Raw genomic sequence first — 16,704 nt, 5'->3', positions numbered from 1 at the left:
AAATTTCCAGCGGTGGTTTCGTAAGGAGGTGGGTTCGGAAAAGCCTATTTCAGCCTTTACTCAAGCACCTATACATCTCCCGTATCCGCTACGGATGGACCCAGTATCAAGCAAGGTGGGCAGTGGCCTCGAGATAAGAAAATCGAGCCGGAGGCTCCTACCGGAGAGAGGATCGAGATGGGTGCTACTACAGGAGGGCAAGAATATCCGTATCCGAGTGATAAGAAAGATATCAATAGTTTCGGCATAAATCCTGTCGGAGGGACAGGATGGGCGGCGCCTCAAGCGCCGATTTTGAGCCATCCGGGGAATGGGAGAGGGCAGGCTTTACCGGGTCAGCCGTCGCCCCAGAGATCGCCACAATCGATATCACAGGCACATGGTGGGTTAACGGAAGATGATGCGAGGAAGAGTCATGCGTTGTGAGTGGTGGGCTTACGAGCTATTGGTGTTTACGAGCCACCTTGGACATATATGGGATCAGAGCCTTTGAAAATATCGAGTGTGTGTGGTGCCGAACGTACGGGTCTGAAAGTGGATTCTGAGAGGTACATAGATAAGTATTCAACCTGCCGAAACTTTCATACATTTTCCCGAAATGTTGGTTTCGTGTTGGATGCCACTTCTGGTTGGATATGTAGCTCGGTTGCAGGGATTACATTGATGGGGCCGAAATCTGCCTTGTGGTCAATGAGGTCTCAGGGGTTTGGAGGTAAATTACCCAGCTGAAGCGCCAACTGGCGATCCTCTTGCGTTCCTCCCTCTCAAAGACTCTCTGCCCCTCCATCACTTTACCCCTCTATCACTCTGCCACTTCATACCGCGATATATTGCAACTGGTTCGGCTGGTGAACGGCCTTGAATACCACTCATCAGAAATATACAAACCTTAAGAACTCATAAAACCACCCCACAATGGCTTCCTCAACCCTCCCTTCGAACGGCCGCCTCGTCAACATCGACACTCACTCTCTGGCTCTCTACACTCATGGCGCAGAGCCCAGCAGCCCCAAAGATCCCGTCGTACTATTTATCTAGGGTGTGGCAAGCGATGCCCTCAATTGGCAAGCCGTGGTGCGGCTGCTGGGTCCCTCGCTGCGAAGCTACACCTACGACCGTTCCGGCTATCACAACTCGGAGTGCTCGCCTCTCGCTCCCTCGGCCGAGAACGTTGCTCTGGAGCTCTCTCTTCTGATCGAAAAGGCGCCCATCCCAAACCCTCTGATCCTTGTGGGGCACTCCTGGGCCGGCGTGCTTACGCACGAGTACATCGCCCTAAAGGGAACTGACCAAATCGCCGGTTTGGTGTTTGTGGACGTCAACCATGAGACAGCGCCACTGGTGATGGACGTGAACGATCCAATTCTCTGGACTGTTGCTGCGGGTGTTGAGCCATACTCTGCCTGGGGGGTGGAGGCGGAGCACAAGTTGACGCAGGAGGAGTGGGACGCGTTCAGGGCGGCGGAAACAACTGAGAAGTTCAAGCTGATTGAGCGCAAGGAGGACGAGAACTACATGCCAAGTTTCGAGACGCTGCGGAAGAAGGAGCTGGATAAGAAGCAGCCACTGGTTGGAGACAAACCGGTTTATGTGATTGGGGGCACACGAAGCAGAGATTGGAGTGGATTGTACAAGGTGGGCGTTGCTAAAGGGAACGGGACCGAGGAGCAGAGGAGCCATGTGAGAGAGTTGATCAAGACGGTCGATGCGAAGAATGAGGATCTCATGAAGGAATTCTTGAAACTTTCTACCAAGAGCGAGCTTGTTTTCGCCACCGAGAGTGGACACTTTGTCCAAATGACTCAGCCGGAAATTATTGTTGATGGTGTGAAATGGGTCCTAGATAACCTCCCAGCATCTCCTTAGTTGCGGAGAATAAGTAATATTAACACTTAGCACCCAAGTCTAGTGGATAACATGTATGTGAACAATGGTGGAACGAAGCTACGTCAGATACAGACCTGTGAAATCGATAGGATCTTGTGACGGCTAGTCCTTGCGCAATTCAGAATTCCAAGGAACGACTGCAACTCCAAATTTCACAAGGCAGTAGAAACAGAACGTGGCCCGCAAGTAAGGTGAAGTCTGGAGACTGGCGGATAAAGGCACATTAAGCAAGATACAAAACACATAAAGGAACCGAGTGATTACTCAAGTAACAGAATATCAACTGGCCGTTTCTATTATCTTTTCAAATGCATTTAAAATTCCCTACAATCTTTTGACTCTTATTCTACAGAAATTTCCCCCCTTGCTCAATGTATACTGGGACCCCGATCGCAGTTTTCAATTATGTAATGACCCCAGAATTATTTGCGGTCCTCATGTGCTGATTTTATGTGAGGAATATCTTACAAGACTAAACAAGCTCGGAGGGCGGACTTTGCATCAGCTATTATGGCCTCGTCTTTACTTGGAGTTGCAGAGCCGTCCTCTCGAGCAGACGATTGAATTGCAACTTCTGTCTGATCTGGCCTGGGATGGGCCGGGTTTCGGCGGCGACGCAATGCACTGAACAATGTTTCCAGACGGTGTTGCCGTTTCTAAGAATTGATTAACAGCGGACGCATCATATTTGTTAGAGGGCAACGGATCGCTCACCGAATTCCGTGTATCTGGCTTGGAAGATTGCTGCAGATGCGGTAATCAAGCAAAGGCAGATAAGAAAGGCAAACCCAAAGTCGGCATAGGCGTACCTCTCTACGTTAGTTGTTATAATGCCGTACAAACCTCCGATATTGATCATCCTGTTTGATCATCTATCAGCAAGTCCCCGGCGCGGCAAGCTCGAGAGAAAACATGCCAGTAATTTACGTTATATATAAACAGAATTATGAGTTCGCGGCTCACTATCGCTGACTTCCAATTCTTCAAATCCACGACTTTGGGTTCCTCTTCAGGGGATTAGTCAACTGTTGATAATCAGCACCTGTGAAGATCAAATCATCCAGCTCCCAATGCCTACTCAAGAATACTGTTATATTGGGTTTCACAGTTCCTGTGCTAACGCCGACGAGAAGCATGCCAATTATGAAGCCAGGGAGGCCGCAGGTGCCGTAACTTCACTGCGCCAAAGCTGTAGCAGCGACGATACTGAGTCCTTACACGTATATTCTGAAGTTTCTGAACCATTATTCTCTATCTACAGGCTGAGCCAGACCGCTGGTGAACCTACAGGAATCCGACCTGGATCGTTTTGCGACGGCCGAGCCAACAGTCCGCCAACAGGCCCCCTGCCAGATATGTGCTGTAGCTGTATACGAACCAGAAATATATGATCAACACTGCTCTTGTCTGCCCTAGGCCAAGAACTCCTGGGCGAAGAGGGTCATCAAGAGAAAGCTGGAGGTAATTCTCTGTGGGAACTTTTAGTGAAATGCGAGCAATATGGAGGTGCAAAGACGATAATATTGATGGCTGACAAGGCCTAAATGACTGAAATTCAGGCAGAGTAAAGTGTAAAAAGGGAGAGAATGGACTGCAAAACCTTATTCTTATCCCCATTAGCCTTTAGCGACATCAGTGTTCCAAGCACGTGTTCTCCTATATATTATAAATTAGCTAATAAAGCAATTGAATATATATTAGTGAGCATTTAATAAGCTCCGTAAGTAATGCATTATATATGAGAGTGGAGAAGACTAAATTAGTGGTTAAACCTGGTGCTGGAAGGAATGGTAGGCTAGCCAGGCTAGTGTACCAGTTCGACAGCTACAGCTCCGATATTCTTATGGTTCAGGATGCTTGCCGACGGTATGAGAAAGGGAGCCATTATTTTGTCGACTACCCCTGAGCTAAAAGTACAGCTGAATAACGTACTATATAGCCCCCAATTCCGAAATACGTCGTTATTATCGATTCCCAAAATTACTCAAGCTGGAGGAAGCGTCAATTTTCCATTGGGAAAGCTTATATTATTGATGATGGAACGACTATAGCAACTGGTACATATAACTCCTCTACAGGGTTATATTAGCTTGACCAATTTGGTTCAGGGCGTGCCCTAAAATCGCCAAAATCGGATATACTAGCCTCCCTGAAAACCTGGCACCAGAGATATGGTCACCTAAATGCGAAATATATCTTGGAATCGGTAAACCATATTAATGGACTCTAATTCAAAAATTAAACCCCGTTCGATTGTAATTCCTGTAATATAGGCAAGATTACTAGGGCTAGTATAACCGATTTATACCTTGAAAAACTGCTTTTAGGGGAGTATATTGTAATTGATATGTGGGGGCCATTAAGGGTAGCTTCCCTTAGCGGAAATACTTATATGCTATTTATTACTTGCAAGGGGTCCAAATATTATATGGTAGCCTATAATTCGGACAAAAAGAGCTATTTTACGAACCTCCAAGATCAGGTAACCTTCTCTGAGATCCAAACTAGGAATAAGATCAAACGCCTATGTCTTAATAATACTCCAGAATTTGTATCGGGTCAAGTTAAGAACTAGTGCAAATTAAAGGGCATTTACTTGGAACCAACCACCACCTATACGCCTGAACAGAATAGTGTTTCTGAACGCAGTATGCGTATAATTATCGAATTAGAGCATACGAAGCTAGAATAATTGGGTTTGTTGTATGAGTTTTGGGAGGAAGCTACTATATATAGGATTTACGCCTATAATCGGTGCCACCTATCCAAGATTGGTATGACTTTATGCGAAGCGTTCTATAGGGCTAAACCGGATATATCTAATTTACGTATATTCGTTTCCTTGGCATCGTTCATATACCCAAGGAAATAGCTTCATGGCATAAACACATGGCCAAAGCCTTTAGGGGCATTTTTACTGGCTATGTTAGTTCTGGATACCGAATTTGGAACCCGCGCAAGCGGATATTCGTCATTTCCAACCATTGCACTATCAAAGAACACGTCAAGGGAGTTTCACTCCTGAACCCAGCGTCCCAGCTATACAGAAGACTGGTCGGAACTGCTGCAAATTCTGACGATGATTCCGCCGATACTTCGGACGACCCCGATACAGATCACGGAGATGCCATTATTGTCAATACTGGAAATCAACAGCTTGATAATCCATTAGAAAACGATGGAGAAAATCACTCCGATGCTGAAGGGGGCGCTGGATGAAAACGCGTCACGTGACGCAACTGGGGGCGCTTCTGACCTAAGCGAGCCCTCGGAACCCCTATTCAGTGCATGAGAATCTTGGCTTGGCCCAACCAGATGTTGATTGGCACACTCTTCGAAAGCATCACCATTCCATGGCCGTACGCTGGGTTCTCACCCAAGGATCTGGTGAAGAGTTCGACCCTGTGTAATGGAATAACCAACCAGGTATGTCGGGTGATGGCGGGCTTCACAAATCTGGAGATTGACCGGTATGTGAGAGCGAGATTGATGATTTCGGTTTTTACCAGCGCAAACATCCGTGTCGAGTTCTGAGATGATGGGCTAGAGGACGTGGCCTTGAGCTGGTGAAGCAACATTGAATCCCGTCATATTTACCAGAGAAAATTTGTTGAATACTTTGAGTTAAGAAATGCGCGATCCTGAAATTCAAACCGATGACTCCTTGCGGAATTAGGGCCGGCAACCCTTGCATACCTGTTGATGTTCGGACCTTCCAGCCTGGAATAGCATGCAGACGAACCAGGATAAATATAACATGGTCTTGGCGATCTGGTTCATCAGGCTCATATGAAAGCTTGACGGAGAGCTGATGAAGTGTTGTTGCAAGCTCTATCCCTGAGCCCCTTAATGTTTCGCTTAGAGATCACGTGCTCAGCCCAAGTTTACAACCTCCGACGCGCCTCATGCACCGTGCATGATGCACGCAGCGAGATCTGAGGGGTTTTGGTGACATTTACAATGGTTGCCGCGCGTGACTCGTCAAGCTGAATATTTGTCTCAGATATGTCTTTACCCGACCATTCGTATTTCCACTTGTATCTTGTGGCGTCCAATATTGTGGCTTTTTTAATGCAGCCGCAAGGTCTTGGCATCCCAATCTATCAAGAATCAGCGTCGAGATCACGGCACACAAGCCCGCTCAATTTGTTTGGTTGAAAGGCGTCTGAGAAAACTAATCACGATCAGATTGTGGAATTTGTAATTCGTTCAGGCCTAAACACGGCAATCAATCAATTGGCTGAGGCAAGTACGTTGCTCCCCACGTGATACATTGCAATCCGTCTCCCCGCATCCTCTCTCTACGCCAGCTGTCATGAGTCCATCACAGAAATGGCTGTAGAGATGTTTAAATTTCGACATTATCTTCCCTCAAGATCACATTTCCAGTGCTCATCATCTTGTCCTCAATCTCAATCATGCGTTTCTTCCCCCTTGCATTGGCCGCCAGTACTGTAAACCTCGCTGTTGCGCAGGTCTCCACGGCTCTGTGTGGTGGAAAGAATTACACATATGAGGAACTCGCTGGTTATGGATTTGTTCCAAACAATGGCAGAGACAAATATGGAGATACATTAGGAGGGTTCGGATCTGCCATTGCTCTCGACAGATCCATGTGGGAGAAGAACAAGGATGGAAGCTACAAGGGTGTTCTATACGCTCTCCCAGATAGAGGATGGCAGGTCCCCAAATCCTGAATCGCTTTGCATTGCATGTGCGCAATGCAAAGCCAGTACAAGCTTTCCATTCCAATGAACCACGCTAACGGGAAACAGGAATACTCAGGGCACCATAAACTACCAGCCCCGGATCCACAAATTCGGGATTACATTTACACCTAAGCCCAGCGCTACCGTCGCAGCTCCCTCCGGCCCTAATCTTGTCTTCACGTACATGGATACCACCCTTCTCTATGGGCCGGATGGGAAGACTCCATGTACAGGACTTGATGCCGATCCCACTGGCCACATTTCCTATCCTGGATTCCCTCCCCTTCCTGGAGCTACGTTTCTTGGTGATGGATGGGGTAACGGGAATACTATTCAGCGAGCAATCACCATCGATGGTGAAGGTCTTGCACTTGGCAACGACGGAACTTTCTGGATTAGCGATGAGTATGGGCCATACGTTTACCAATTCAAGCCAAATGGAAAGATGATCACAGCTATCAGACCCGTAGATGCGAGTAAGTTTTCTCCCCTGACATATCTTCTGTGCTAACATACCCAGTCATTCCTATGCGGAATGGAACCGAGTCGTTCTCGGCTAACTCGCCGTACCTCTTCCCTGGTCCTCCTGGGTTCGGGAATGGTGTTATTCCAGCTGACAACCCCACTGGTCGCGATAACAATAAGGGTTTCGAGGGAATGACATTGAGTGGAGATAGAAAGACATTATTCGTTGCTCTCCAAGCAGCAGACAATCAAGAAGGTGGACTTAAGGCTACAGGTCGTCGCTATATCCGTCTTTTGAAGTACGACATCACCGTCTCCTCCTCACCACGCTTCGCCCGTGAATACGTAGTTCCCCTCCCATTCCAAAACGCAGCACATACTAAAGTTGCGGCCGAGTCTGAGATCTTCCATATCCAAGATGGATCCTTTTTCATCCTCGCACGAGACTCCGGTGCTGGTCATGGACAAGCCAGCCCAACCTCCGTCTACCGCCACATCGACATCTTCAACGTCGACCTCGCAACCAACATCAAAGGCCAGCATGATTGCTCTACATGCGCCATCGCAGATGCAAACGGTGTTCTCAACACTGGCATTACTCCAGCCGAGTACTGCTCCTTCATCGATTTCAATATCAATGCACAGCTTAACCGCTTTGGCGTCCACAACGGCGGTGTGCAGGATCAATTCCTATTGAATGAGAAGTGGGAGAGTATTGGAATGGTGCCTGTTGACGGGAAGCATGGCGATGATGACGAATGGTTCGTCTTCAGTTTATCTGATAACGATTTCATTACCCAGGATGGCTTTTTGAATTTCGGACAGAGTCCGTATAAGGATGCAAGTGGCTTCAATCTTGACAACCAGGCTCTGGTTTTTAGGATCAAGCTCCCGATCCACTCGGCGCCATTCCCAGTGTAGGATGGTGAATGGGCTACTGTGGCATTCCCGAAATGAAAAAGCTTATTATCTTATATGCGCACGTGACTGTTATCCCTCAATTCTTGACTTTGCTTTTGTCTTGTCAAGGTTGCGTCATCTCTTGATTGAGAACGAGGCTTGAAACAAATACCAGTGCAAGAGTTTCGTCACGGCCAGTGTATGGGTTGCACAATCAGTGATTATCACCGAACTATTGACAATCTGAGGAGCTGAAAGTAACCCCCCACCTTCCTTGCCTAGGAATCTCTTCTTCTGGATACGACACAGCCAGCAGCTCACCAACACCCATGATGTCTGACATTGCCTTGCATGCCCTCACAACTGTCTTTACCTGGTGTTCGACCCTCTGGGTGAACTACGGGGATTTCGGCGCCGGCAACGCGATTTGGAGTCAACCGGAGGATTTTAGCATTACCAACTTCGCCTGTTACCAACCGGTAGAGTGGGATTCACGCATTTTTGAGATCTATGAATACAGTCCCGGTGTTTGACCAAGTTTCTATAGAGCTATTCGCACGGCTCCGAGCTTCTTAATGGCAGAACCATTAGTAGCGCAAAGTGTTGCTCCAGGTAACTCTCTGTACCTACCCTCCATAGAGTTAGTTGATAAAACCCCATTTTCTTACAGCCGCTTCGCCGTAGATCCAGTACAGCTCCCCGATGAATTCAGAGGCGGCTTTGCAACCCCATTCACAGCGACGGCCTACGCTGCTAATGGCCTTGTGACGAGTGTCTATGCGAAAGGGAGTCTATGGTATTGGCCAAACGTAGTTCATTGGGTAGAGGCGAATTTAGCCTTGTTAAGTCTACTATTAACCGCTTCAGTCGCGACGGCTCCGGTAACCACATCACCTTCATATCGCACTTCGAACCCAACAAGAAATATTACACCGAATTCCACATCTTGGGGTGCCTCGCCAAATCACCTCATCATCCACAGGCTCTCCGCTACTCAATAAGACTGGAACATCTAGTTTGAGCAGAGATCTAAAGCTAGGGATTGGCTCAGTAGCGGCCTTTGGGCTCCCTCTTTTTGTGGTCATTGGGTGGTACATTCGTCGTCGAAGTCAAAGGAAATAAATTTCAACTGGAATATTCAAAAGTGAACATTCTCCATACCATGAACGACATGAACTTCGAGACAAAGCACGCAATACCCAGCCCTTCATACAGAATGGAATCTGGCGTTCCTCCTGTAACCCACGAAATGGACTCGAAAGATCTTCAAGAACTCGAGCGGAGTGGACATACTCTTAGTTCCATGAGCTACAATAAAGAGCAGGCTTGACAAGTCCGGAATGCGTAACCTTATGTATTTACTGGCTAGTCTTCTGTAAATTGCGATCCTCGATAGCGTCAAAATTTTAGATTCGAGATAGGTTAGTTGCGGTATATAATACAAGCTCAAGCGGGAATTACGAGCATATTGAATTACAATACAGATTCGAGGGATTTAGCCATTGTAAACGTAGATAGGAGCTAGAATGCTCAGACATTTTATCTATCAACTTGATTAGAGAAGGCAACGAAGTGTTGTTGCAAGTTTACCCCTGAGCCCTTGAATCGCTCGCATAGATCACGTGTCCCAATCTAACTCGCGCCAAACTGTTTACCACACGCGTCGCAAATCGCGACTTCACCCGCCTTGTCCTCACCACCAACAACCACTCAATTGCATCAGTAGCTCGAAATGTCGTACGAAAATTACACTGCCATACGGAGATTCATCGTGCGACACATTCAGGACCAAGGTTTCGCCGAGAACGACGGTCTGCCAGGCCGAGTCCTGATCCATCTGTGCCTGGAGCGGTTCTCCCCCGACCTGCAGGATCCCGAGGCTATCAGAACTGAGAAAAAGTCAATTGAGGGGGCAATTAGGCGCATGGTTGAGGATTCTATGTTGCAGCCCGTGAGCAGGAATCAAAAGGTTGTTTTTCGTCTGGATCCGTACTTCAATATTAAGGACAAGAATAATCCGAGTGCGAGCCAGCCGAGCGAAGACCCGCAGAGTACACAAGAGGCGTTGGAGGCTCTTGAGAGGGAAGCTAGCCCAGACATTGAGGATCAAGATATGGATCAGCACATTGACGAAGAGCTCGACCAGCAGTTGGCGCAGCAATTGGATCATTCGATGAATCAAGTGGAGGATCAGGCAGAGGAAGACTTAGACATGGGCGAGAGACGGCAAGATGGCTGGGTAGAGAAAGTTGTCGATAACCAAACGGAGAGAGATCAGGTCCATCAGGTCGAAGAAGTAGTTCACAACCGAGGGGATGGGCTGAAACAAGATCAGCCAGATGATATGGGAAATCCTGCGGAAACACACCAGGAAAGCCAGGCTGCGGAAGACGCGGACATTCAGGCAATGAGACAGCAAGAGGCACAGGAGGCTGCTAGAATCGAGGCAACAAGTGAGACTCTTTCTATTGGTTTCGGAAAACCGATGCTAATTTCTTCTTTGATTTAGGGCATGTAGAAGCTTATGCCGAAATCACACGTGGGGCAGCACCCATGCCACAGACACATATAGAGGAAGAGGGAGAAGATGAGGACCCTATCAGAACACCAAGCAGGAAGCGCCGGAAGGTGTTGGAGATCGCGGCGAGTGAGTCCTCGAGCAGCTTCGAGCCTATTAGTCCGGGTAAATATCCGAATTCGACCCCGCGGCGGAGAATGAACAGACTAGGTACGCCTCTGTCTGCCTCAAGAAGGCGTTCTGCACCCACTGGCACCTACAACTCTCCGTCCCAGCAGAGATCCCCCAGGCATATGGAGCACAGAATCGTCAAGGAGGAGAGGACGGTAAGTCATGATTTGGGCTCCATTGGGGGTTGAAAATCTGACGAGGTATCTAGGACAACTCCCCAAATTGGCTAAAAGATGCAGTCATTGAGCTCCGCACGAAAAATTCTGAATCCTCGATTATAACCGAGAATGGACTTGTCAAATGCTTAGATTGTGACGGGAAGACGTTCAAGCCAACAGCGAACCGAAAGATCGGCGGTGTCATGACACATTTGAGAAGCAAGACCCATCTGACCAATGTCACCCGCCGACAGGAAAAGCTGGGTCCTTCAGAATGCTATTTCCCTAGCATCCCCACCACTATTCCAACCATAGATTTCAACATGCCTCAAGCTCCACTCATGGTATTTGCCAATCAGAGACAGGAGTCACCGCAAGACTTGGCAAGTGCGTTCAGCGTCCTTGGCAGGGCTCTTCAGAATGATGCTTCTCGGAAGGATATTCGTGCATCCTTTGTAGAGGGTCGAGTGCAGGAGATGGAGAAGACGAACAAAGAGCAGCAAGAACGTATTGACGCTTCGCTTGCCGCAATTGAGAGACAAAAGGTCGAGCAGCAAGAGTTGGTGTCAGATATTCTTGCCTCGTCGGAGCAGAAACAGCAAGAATTGTCTCGGGAAGTAAACGATCGCATCAATTCGGTCGAGGAGAAGAGCAAGGATCAGTTGCAAAATATAGACAGTCGCATGGCAAGATTCGAAGTGGAATCCAAAGGGCGACTTGAACAAATGAGTACTCTCCTCGCCCGGTCTGACCAGAGAAATATCAACAAGATCGAAGACATTGCTGAACGTGTCAATGAGTCTCAGGAGAGTTCCAAGGAGCGGCATTCTCAGCTTTCTGGGGAAATCCGGGATCTTAAGGAAATCAACGAAGGACAAAATGTGATGATTCGTGAGCTGGATTCACAGGTTGCCGAAAAGAGGACGTGTCTTGAAAAGATGGTTGAAGAGATCCACGCTCTGAAATCTCAGGTCGTTGAGAGTACTGAGGGAATCAGAGCAATAAGGGAGGTCGTAAATGCAGAAAATGAAAAGAACAGCCACCTGTCGTCAGAGCTTGCTGAGAGGAGAGAGGAGATGGAGGCTTTTGGGAAGATCACCAAGGTACAAAACGAAAAAATACACGATCTAGAAGCGCTGTTTGAAGGGAACACTCGAGACTTGAAGGAACTTATGAAGACGGTCGAGGCACAAGAAGAAAGTATTCACGATTTGGAATCACAGTACCAATTGCTCAGAGACGCCCGGCAACAGGACGAGAAAGCAATGGCTGACCAGATGGCAGCGCACTTTCAACAGACGGCAAAACAGATGGAGGATTTCAAGCAACAAACCACAGAGCAGCTAAAGAATATCACGGAACGGCAAGCAGCAATGTTTGAGAAAAGGAGTGCAGAGCTAGCCGCGGTCTTCGAGAGATCAACCACGGAGCAGCTGAAGATCATACAACAGCAGTCAGCTTGGATTCAAATGTTTGAGAAGGAGACATCCTCCAAGTTTCGAATCATGGAGAGTTTCAAGAAAGATCAGGAGCACTACAAAGAAGGACTCGAAGATGTTATCTCTGGCATTATGGAAGATACGGCGCAAGTGCGAGAGTTTGTACAGGAGCTTGTACAGGATATGGTTCGTCCTGTCGCGACAGAACCGTCTGCCAGAACAGTAAATACGCGTGCTTCAGTATGAGTACTTGTTTTCGGGCCTGTTCTCTCTTGGAATCTTCTGGTAACGGGCATGGGGTTTGCAACGTTATGTTTAAGGTTAGAAATACCTTTCAACAGTTGACGGCGATGTCTTTGTAAACAGTCGGACGATAAAGGCGTTCGGGAGCATCTAGATACCATTCTGATATTTGCTAGCCGTTCTGGGAAACTGCTGAACATCCAATCGGAGCTGTTTCGATTTCACTCGGCTCTCCCGAAATCTGAAATGCAACGGGCACGGCGTTCACCTGTCAAGATTAAAGTTTAACCCGAAATGATGTCGGCCGCTCCTAACTCCATGGGTGAGATAAGCTGCAAGTGCGGCAAAAATCCCAATCAGCGGCGTTGCGGCTCCATGCAGCCGTTTCCACGGCTCATTTTCAGGCCTCCGATTGGGTACTGTTACGACCCTGGCCAGTACCGCGTATGATCGACCTCAGCCCTGCCGCCCTTGTAGGAGAAAGCAAATATCAAAGGCTGAGTGGCCAACGAATTTGAAACTTTGGTCAGCGTCAGCAGGTTGCAGCAACCACCAGACCTACTCCTAAATGGAATTATCCTTCCCATCGCCACTGAATTCAATCTTTAAATATTAGTCACTCCTTCATTTTCTTTAATCTCCTAACCATTTCAATTTCCCCCTCTATATGCTTTCTTTGCAAAAAATAGAACTAGATAACCGCTCATCCACCATGACGAAACCATGGGCAGACCAACCGTTCCCCCTCATGCCTTCACCCACAGCCACAGATGGAGTTCGCAACCTCCCCAAAATTCACAACTCAGCAACTAATGCACACAGATCTCCAAAGAAACAATAGAAATAGCAACCGGCATGACCTGCATCCACAACGCCATGTTCCGCACCCTCAACGCCGTCACCCTGCAATACTACCAACTCACCCAAGTAACCGACATCGCCGACTTCCTCACATACTGCCAATGCTTCCACGAAATGGTGCACTCGCACCACCACCACGAAGAAACGTACCTCTTCACTGCCATCGAAGCGTACTCCGGCCAAAAAGGAATCATGGACACGAGTCTCGCCCAACACCATGCGTTTGAGGAGGGCTTGGAGAGGTTTAAGGAGTATGTGTATAGTTGCAAGCCGGAGGACTGGGATAGGGAAGTCTTTAAGGGGATACTAGAGAGCTTTACGCTGGCGCTGACGAAGCATTTGAGGGAGGAGATCCCGACACTGCTGGCGTTGGATATATATGGGGGCGAGAAGTTGAAGAAGGCGTGGGATGATATGGAGAAGAGGATTTTAGATGGGACGATGGATATGGTGCGTCTTCCAATTGTTCCTTGTAGTTGAGAGAATGGACTGCTAATGGGAGAGTAGTATCGAGTCCTTCCGTGCGGGTTGGGGAGCCTGGACGTCACGTATGCCAAGGATCAGCTGCCTCCCTTTCCGTTTTTTGTTCCTTATATGTGCCACTATTGGTATATGAGGAGGCATAGGGGTGCGTGGAGGTTTTCTCCGTGTACGGCATTTGGAAAGCCGAAGGAGTTGCCGTTCGCGGTGGTGGACAAGTGAGGTGAGGTCAGGAATCGAGGGGTAGGTTGTTGATTGATACTGGGCATGAGACTTTGGCGTTGCAGCGACTCGGTATGCATAATTGCTAGCATTTGGTTTTGTGCAGAGTGTGATGGGAGATGAGAGGTTTCTGTGTTCGATGGGTAGATGGTCAAATAGAAATAGAAGGGTCTCTATCCTCAATCACGTGTTCAGTTTGTTGAATAATTCAGATCACTCATGGAAGTGAATCAAGCTTATCAATTAACAAGATCTTCTTGCCATCCTGTCTCCTCAATAACGGAATGTCAACGTAGCTCTTTGAACAAATTATGTGAGCGATTAGGAGACCCTTTTCTTTCTCGTGTAGCCCATTCTACTGTGAAACAACCTGCCTTTGAACAAAGACAACCACAACCGCAGAGAAACTGCACATTTCTGATCAGCGCCATGCTCCTAGCTTTATCTGGACGGAAGAACACCTACCCAATAGTTGCCAGAAAGATCTCCTGTCTTGAGCTGGAAGTTGAGAAAAGTATGAGACCGAGTGCAAAGAGAGCAGTGAACGCCGTAATCAGTCCAAGCACCAAATCCCTCGAATTAATCTTGAAAAGAGCGATAATGGCGATGGTGGGGAGCAGACATGCTACAAAAGTGATGGTTATAGATGCCACGCGAATAATGTGATTCGCGGAATCGCGGAAGAGGGTGTCAGGATGCTCTCTGAAAAGCCGGCACTTCCTCGTTGTCGATGCCAGAGTGAAACAGAGCCTCGAAAAAACCGAGCTAGGAATTCCCGTGGACCGGTAAGGAGACTGTGGTAGAAAGGCATGAAGCTGTGGGCAATCCATAGTATCAGTCTGTCAGGTGTGTTTTTCCCGGGCGAGGGAGAATGAGCTGCTCTCGGAATTCGTTAGGCACATGCTCGCGTCCGAGGTCCGGAGAGACGAAGAGACCGAAGAAGAGCGATAACAGGGATTTCTCTCTTTCCGCTGTTGGGAATGTACTCCCCCAGGTGGAGGCGCCGTCCCCAACGATGGAAGAGCTGTTGGAGATGCTTCGGACACAGTGTTTCAGAACATTAACATTCAAGCTGTCGGTGTGCGGGAAGTCCAACCCAGTTGAGAATTGTAGAAGTGCATTGTCTTTCCGATTCGAATCAACTCGTGCCAATACTTTCTTAGCCAAGTCTGAGAATAACTCACTGTATTTGTCGAGAGTAGCGCGGATCTTCTCAATGAGGATCCACTGTTCAGAGCAATCTCTGTTGGCTAGTATTGCCTGGTGCCTAACTCTATGCAACTCGCTTATGTTGCCTGCAAAGAAATGAGAAGGGTCCCCACTGTTGGAAGGGTAATAGTAGCCCCTGTATTCGATTTTGTGTAGAGCCTTCCGTAGATAAACGAGCTCTGCTTGGTAATAAAGCAACGACTTGATGCTTAGATCCGCAAACGATGGGAATGCTTCCAATGCTCGATTTTCGGAGATCAGGTTGGCAAGCGAAGGCCATCCAGGGACTGGAAAGTTGACATCGTCGGCAGGATCCCGAGGTAGGGGGTCTGCAGAGCCAGCCGCCGGTTGTCTTGGAGTGGGGACATCCATCGAATCTTTGGTTTGAAAGACTTCACGAAATGTTGAGGGGACTTGAATTTCTTTTGAGAATGCATATATAAGAATGCGGAACCGAAATATGGTTTGGAAGTGGAGGCCCTCGATGGTCGGACTATTTGCTGCTCATGGTCATTCAATCCCACTTTAGGAGAGTATGAGACCCTGGTTCGTGCGATACCCCGCTGAATTCGGTTCGGGTTTGAAATTGTGAGGCATGTCGGGTCATTGGTTGCCATTTTCTTGTCAAGGAATAGACTTTCAGTACTATTTATTAAGCTCAAAGTACTGCCCTCTTTGACAGGGAGCGCTGAAATTTGAAGGTGTGTGACTTACCCCTTTCTCGGCTCGCTTCCCAGCCCCGCTTTGTCAACCTTACCGCCATTAAATTCCCGTCACTGCTCACTCCAGCTCATCTTGATAGAATTCGATAAGATAGTCTATGCCTCCACAAAAAAATTGTCCTCTTACTGAAATGCCCAACACCTGATTCTGTTGCAGGCTTCAACGCCATGAGTCCTGGACAGCGATTGGTAGCTTGCCAATTTCTGGTGTGACTTTAAGGATTGAATATTTGAATGTCACAGAGAAAGAGTACGAAAGGTGCGGCATTCGAGAGACGAAGAAAAATATAGAACCCAAAAGTCTCAAGCTTTCCATGACTTGAGTTGCGATACCATGAACACAGATACGGTAACCACCCTTCTCTCGATACCTTCGCCAAGGGAGACTTGACAAACTAACAAGAACAGCAGTTGAGCCTCAACACTCCGCCATAGTTCACTGCTCTCCAACAGACTACTTGTACTGATGGATCTCATGAAATTGCTCAGAAGAAGGAAGTTCCCCTCAATTTGCGTGGTGAAACAATGGCAACGGGCGCCATCCCCAAAGGAGCCAATTGCACGTTGATCTGCCCCGCCATCTCAAATTAAACATGAGCTCCCTCTTTCCTACAAACACCAGAGTATATATTCAGTGCTCGCCGACCTTGAGCATTTACCTACCCTAGAGCATCCAGTGTATCGAAAGGGACTATCAGATCCATTGAAGTGACAGACTCC

General features: G+C 47.9%; 7 protein-coding genes across 7 annotated transcripts; 5 read left to right on the top strand and 2 right to left on the bottom strand.

The window, feature by feature from the left end:
* Nucleotides 1-915: 915 nt before the first annotated feature.
* K444DRAFT_657597 (uncharacterized protein) lies at nt 916-1,914 on the top strand (the record flags this gene model as incomplete). The annotated part of the gene is made up of 2 exons (XM_024886172.1): nt 916-951; nt 1,039-1,914. The coding sequence occupies 2 exons, from the start codon at nt 916-918 to the stop codon at nt 1,864-1,866; spliced, it is 864 nt and encodes a 287-aa protein (XP_024727691.1). The 3' UTR covers nt 1,867-1,914.
* Nucleotides 1,915-6,500: 4,586 nt separating this feature from the next.
* K444DRAFT_547323 (uncharacterized protein) lies at nt 6,501-7,982 on the top strand (the record flags this gene model as incomplete). Its single annotated transcript, XM_024876298.1, has 3 exons — nt 6,501-6,569; nt 6,673-7,072; nt 7,117-7,982. 3 exons carry the CDS (start codon nt 6,501-6,503, stop codon nt 7,980-7,982), a joined length of 1,335 nt encoding a protein of 444 aa, XP_024727690.1.
* A 230-nt stretch (nt 7,983-8,212) lies between these two features.
* On the top strand, nt 8,213-8,982 carry K444DRAFT_710961 (uncharacterized protein; the record flags this gene model as incomplete). Its single annotated transcript, XM_024888227.1, has 3 exons — nt 8,213-8,486; nt 8,601-8,757; nt 8,829-8,982. Exons 1-3 carry the CDS (start codon nt 8,291-8,293, stop codon nt 8,980-8,982), a joined length of 507 nt encoding a protein of 168 aa, XP_024727689.1. The 5' UTR covers nt 8,213-8,290.
* Nucleotides 8,983-9,648: 666 nt separating this feature from the next.
* Nucleotides 9,649-12,797, top strand: K444DRAFT_276750 (uncharacterized protein). The gene is made up of 4 exons (XM_024871519.1): nt 9,649-10,414; nt 10,471-10,805; nt 10,859-12,008; nt 12,093-12,797. The coding sequence occupies exons 1-4, from the start codon at nt 9,694-9,696 to the stop codon at nt 12,491-12,493; spliced, it is 2,607 nt and encodes an 868-aa protein (XP_024727688.1). The 5' UTR covers nt 9,649-9,693; the 3' UTR covers nt 12,494-12,797.
* Nucleotides 12,798-13,345: 548 nt separating this feature from the next.
* On the top strand, nt 13,346-14,053 carry K444DRAFT_638113 (hemerythrin HHE cation binding domain-containing protein; the record flags this gene model as incomplete). Its single annotated transcript, XM_024884210.1, has 2 exons — nt 13,346-13,801; nt 13,859-14,053. 2 exons carry the CDS (start codon nt 13,346-13,348, stop codon nt 14,051-14,053), a joined length of 651 nt encoding a protein of 216 aa, XP_024727687.1.
* A 256-nt stretch (nt 14,054-14,309) lies between these two features.
* K444DRAFT_622146 (uncharacterized protein) lies at nt 14,310-15,257 on the bottom strand. The gene is made up of 3 exons (XM_024882040.1): nt 15,238-15,257; nt 14,519-15,177; nt 14,310-14,460 (listed from the first exon to the last, which is right to left on the bottom strand). Exons 2-3 carry the CDS (start codon nt 14,881-14,883, stop codon nt 14,409-14,411), a joined length of 417 nt encoding a protein of 138 aa, XP_024727686.1. The 5' UTR covers nt 14,884-15,177; nt 15,238-15,257; the 3' UTR covers nt 14,310-14,408.
* Nucleotides 14,421-15,794, bottom strand: K444DRAFT_710955 (uncharacterized protein). The gene is made up of 3 exons (XM_024888226.1): nt 15,238-15,794; nt 14,519-15,177; nt 14,421-14,460 (listed from the first exon to the last, which is right to left on the bottom strand). Exons 1-2 carry the CDS (start codon nt 15,632-15,634, stop codon nt 14,888-14,890), a joined length of 687 nt encoding a protein of 228 aa, XP_024727685.1. The 5' UTR covers nt 15,635-15,794; the 3' UTR covers nt 14,421-14,460; nt 14,519-14,887.
* Nucleotides 15,795-16,704: the final 910 nt, after the last annotated feature.

This window comes from Hyaloscypha bicolor (assembly GCF_002865645.1).
Source record: "Hyaloscypha bicolor E unplaced genomic scaffold K444scaffold_183, whole genome shotgun sequence".
NCBI classification, from domain to species: domain Eukaryota; kingdom Fungi; phylum Ascomycota; class Leotiomycetes; order Helotiales; family Hyaloscyphaceae; genus Hyaloscypha; species Hyaloscypha bicolor.
This window is presented reverse-complemented; position numbering and strand designations above follow the sequence as displayed.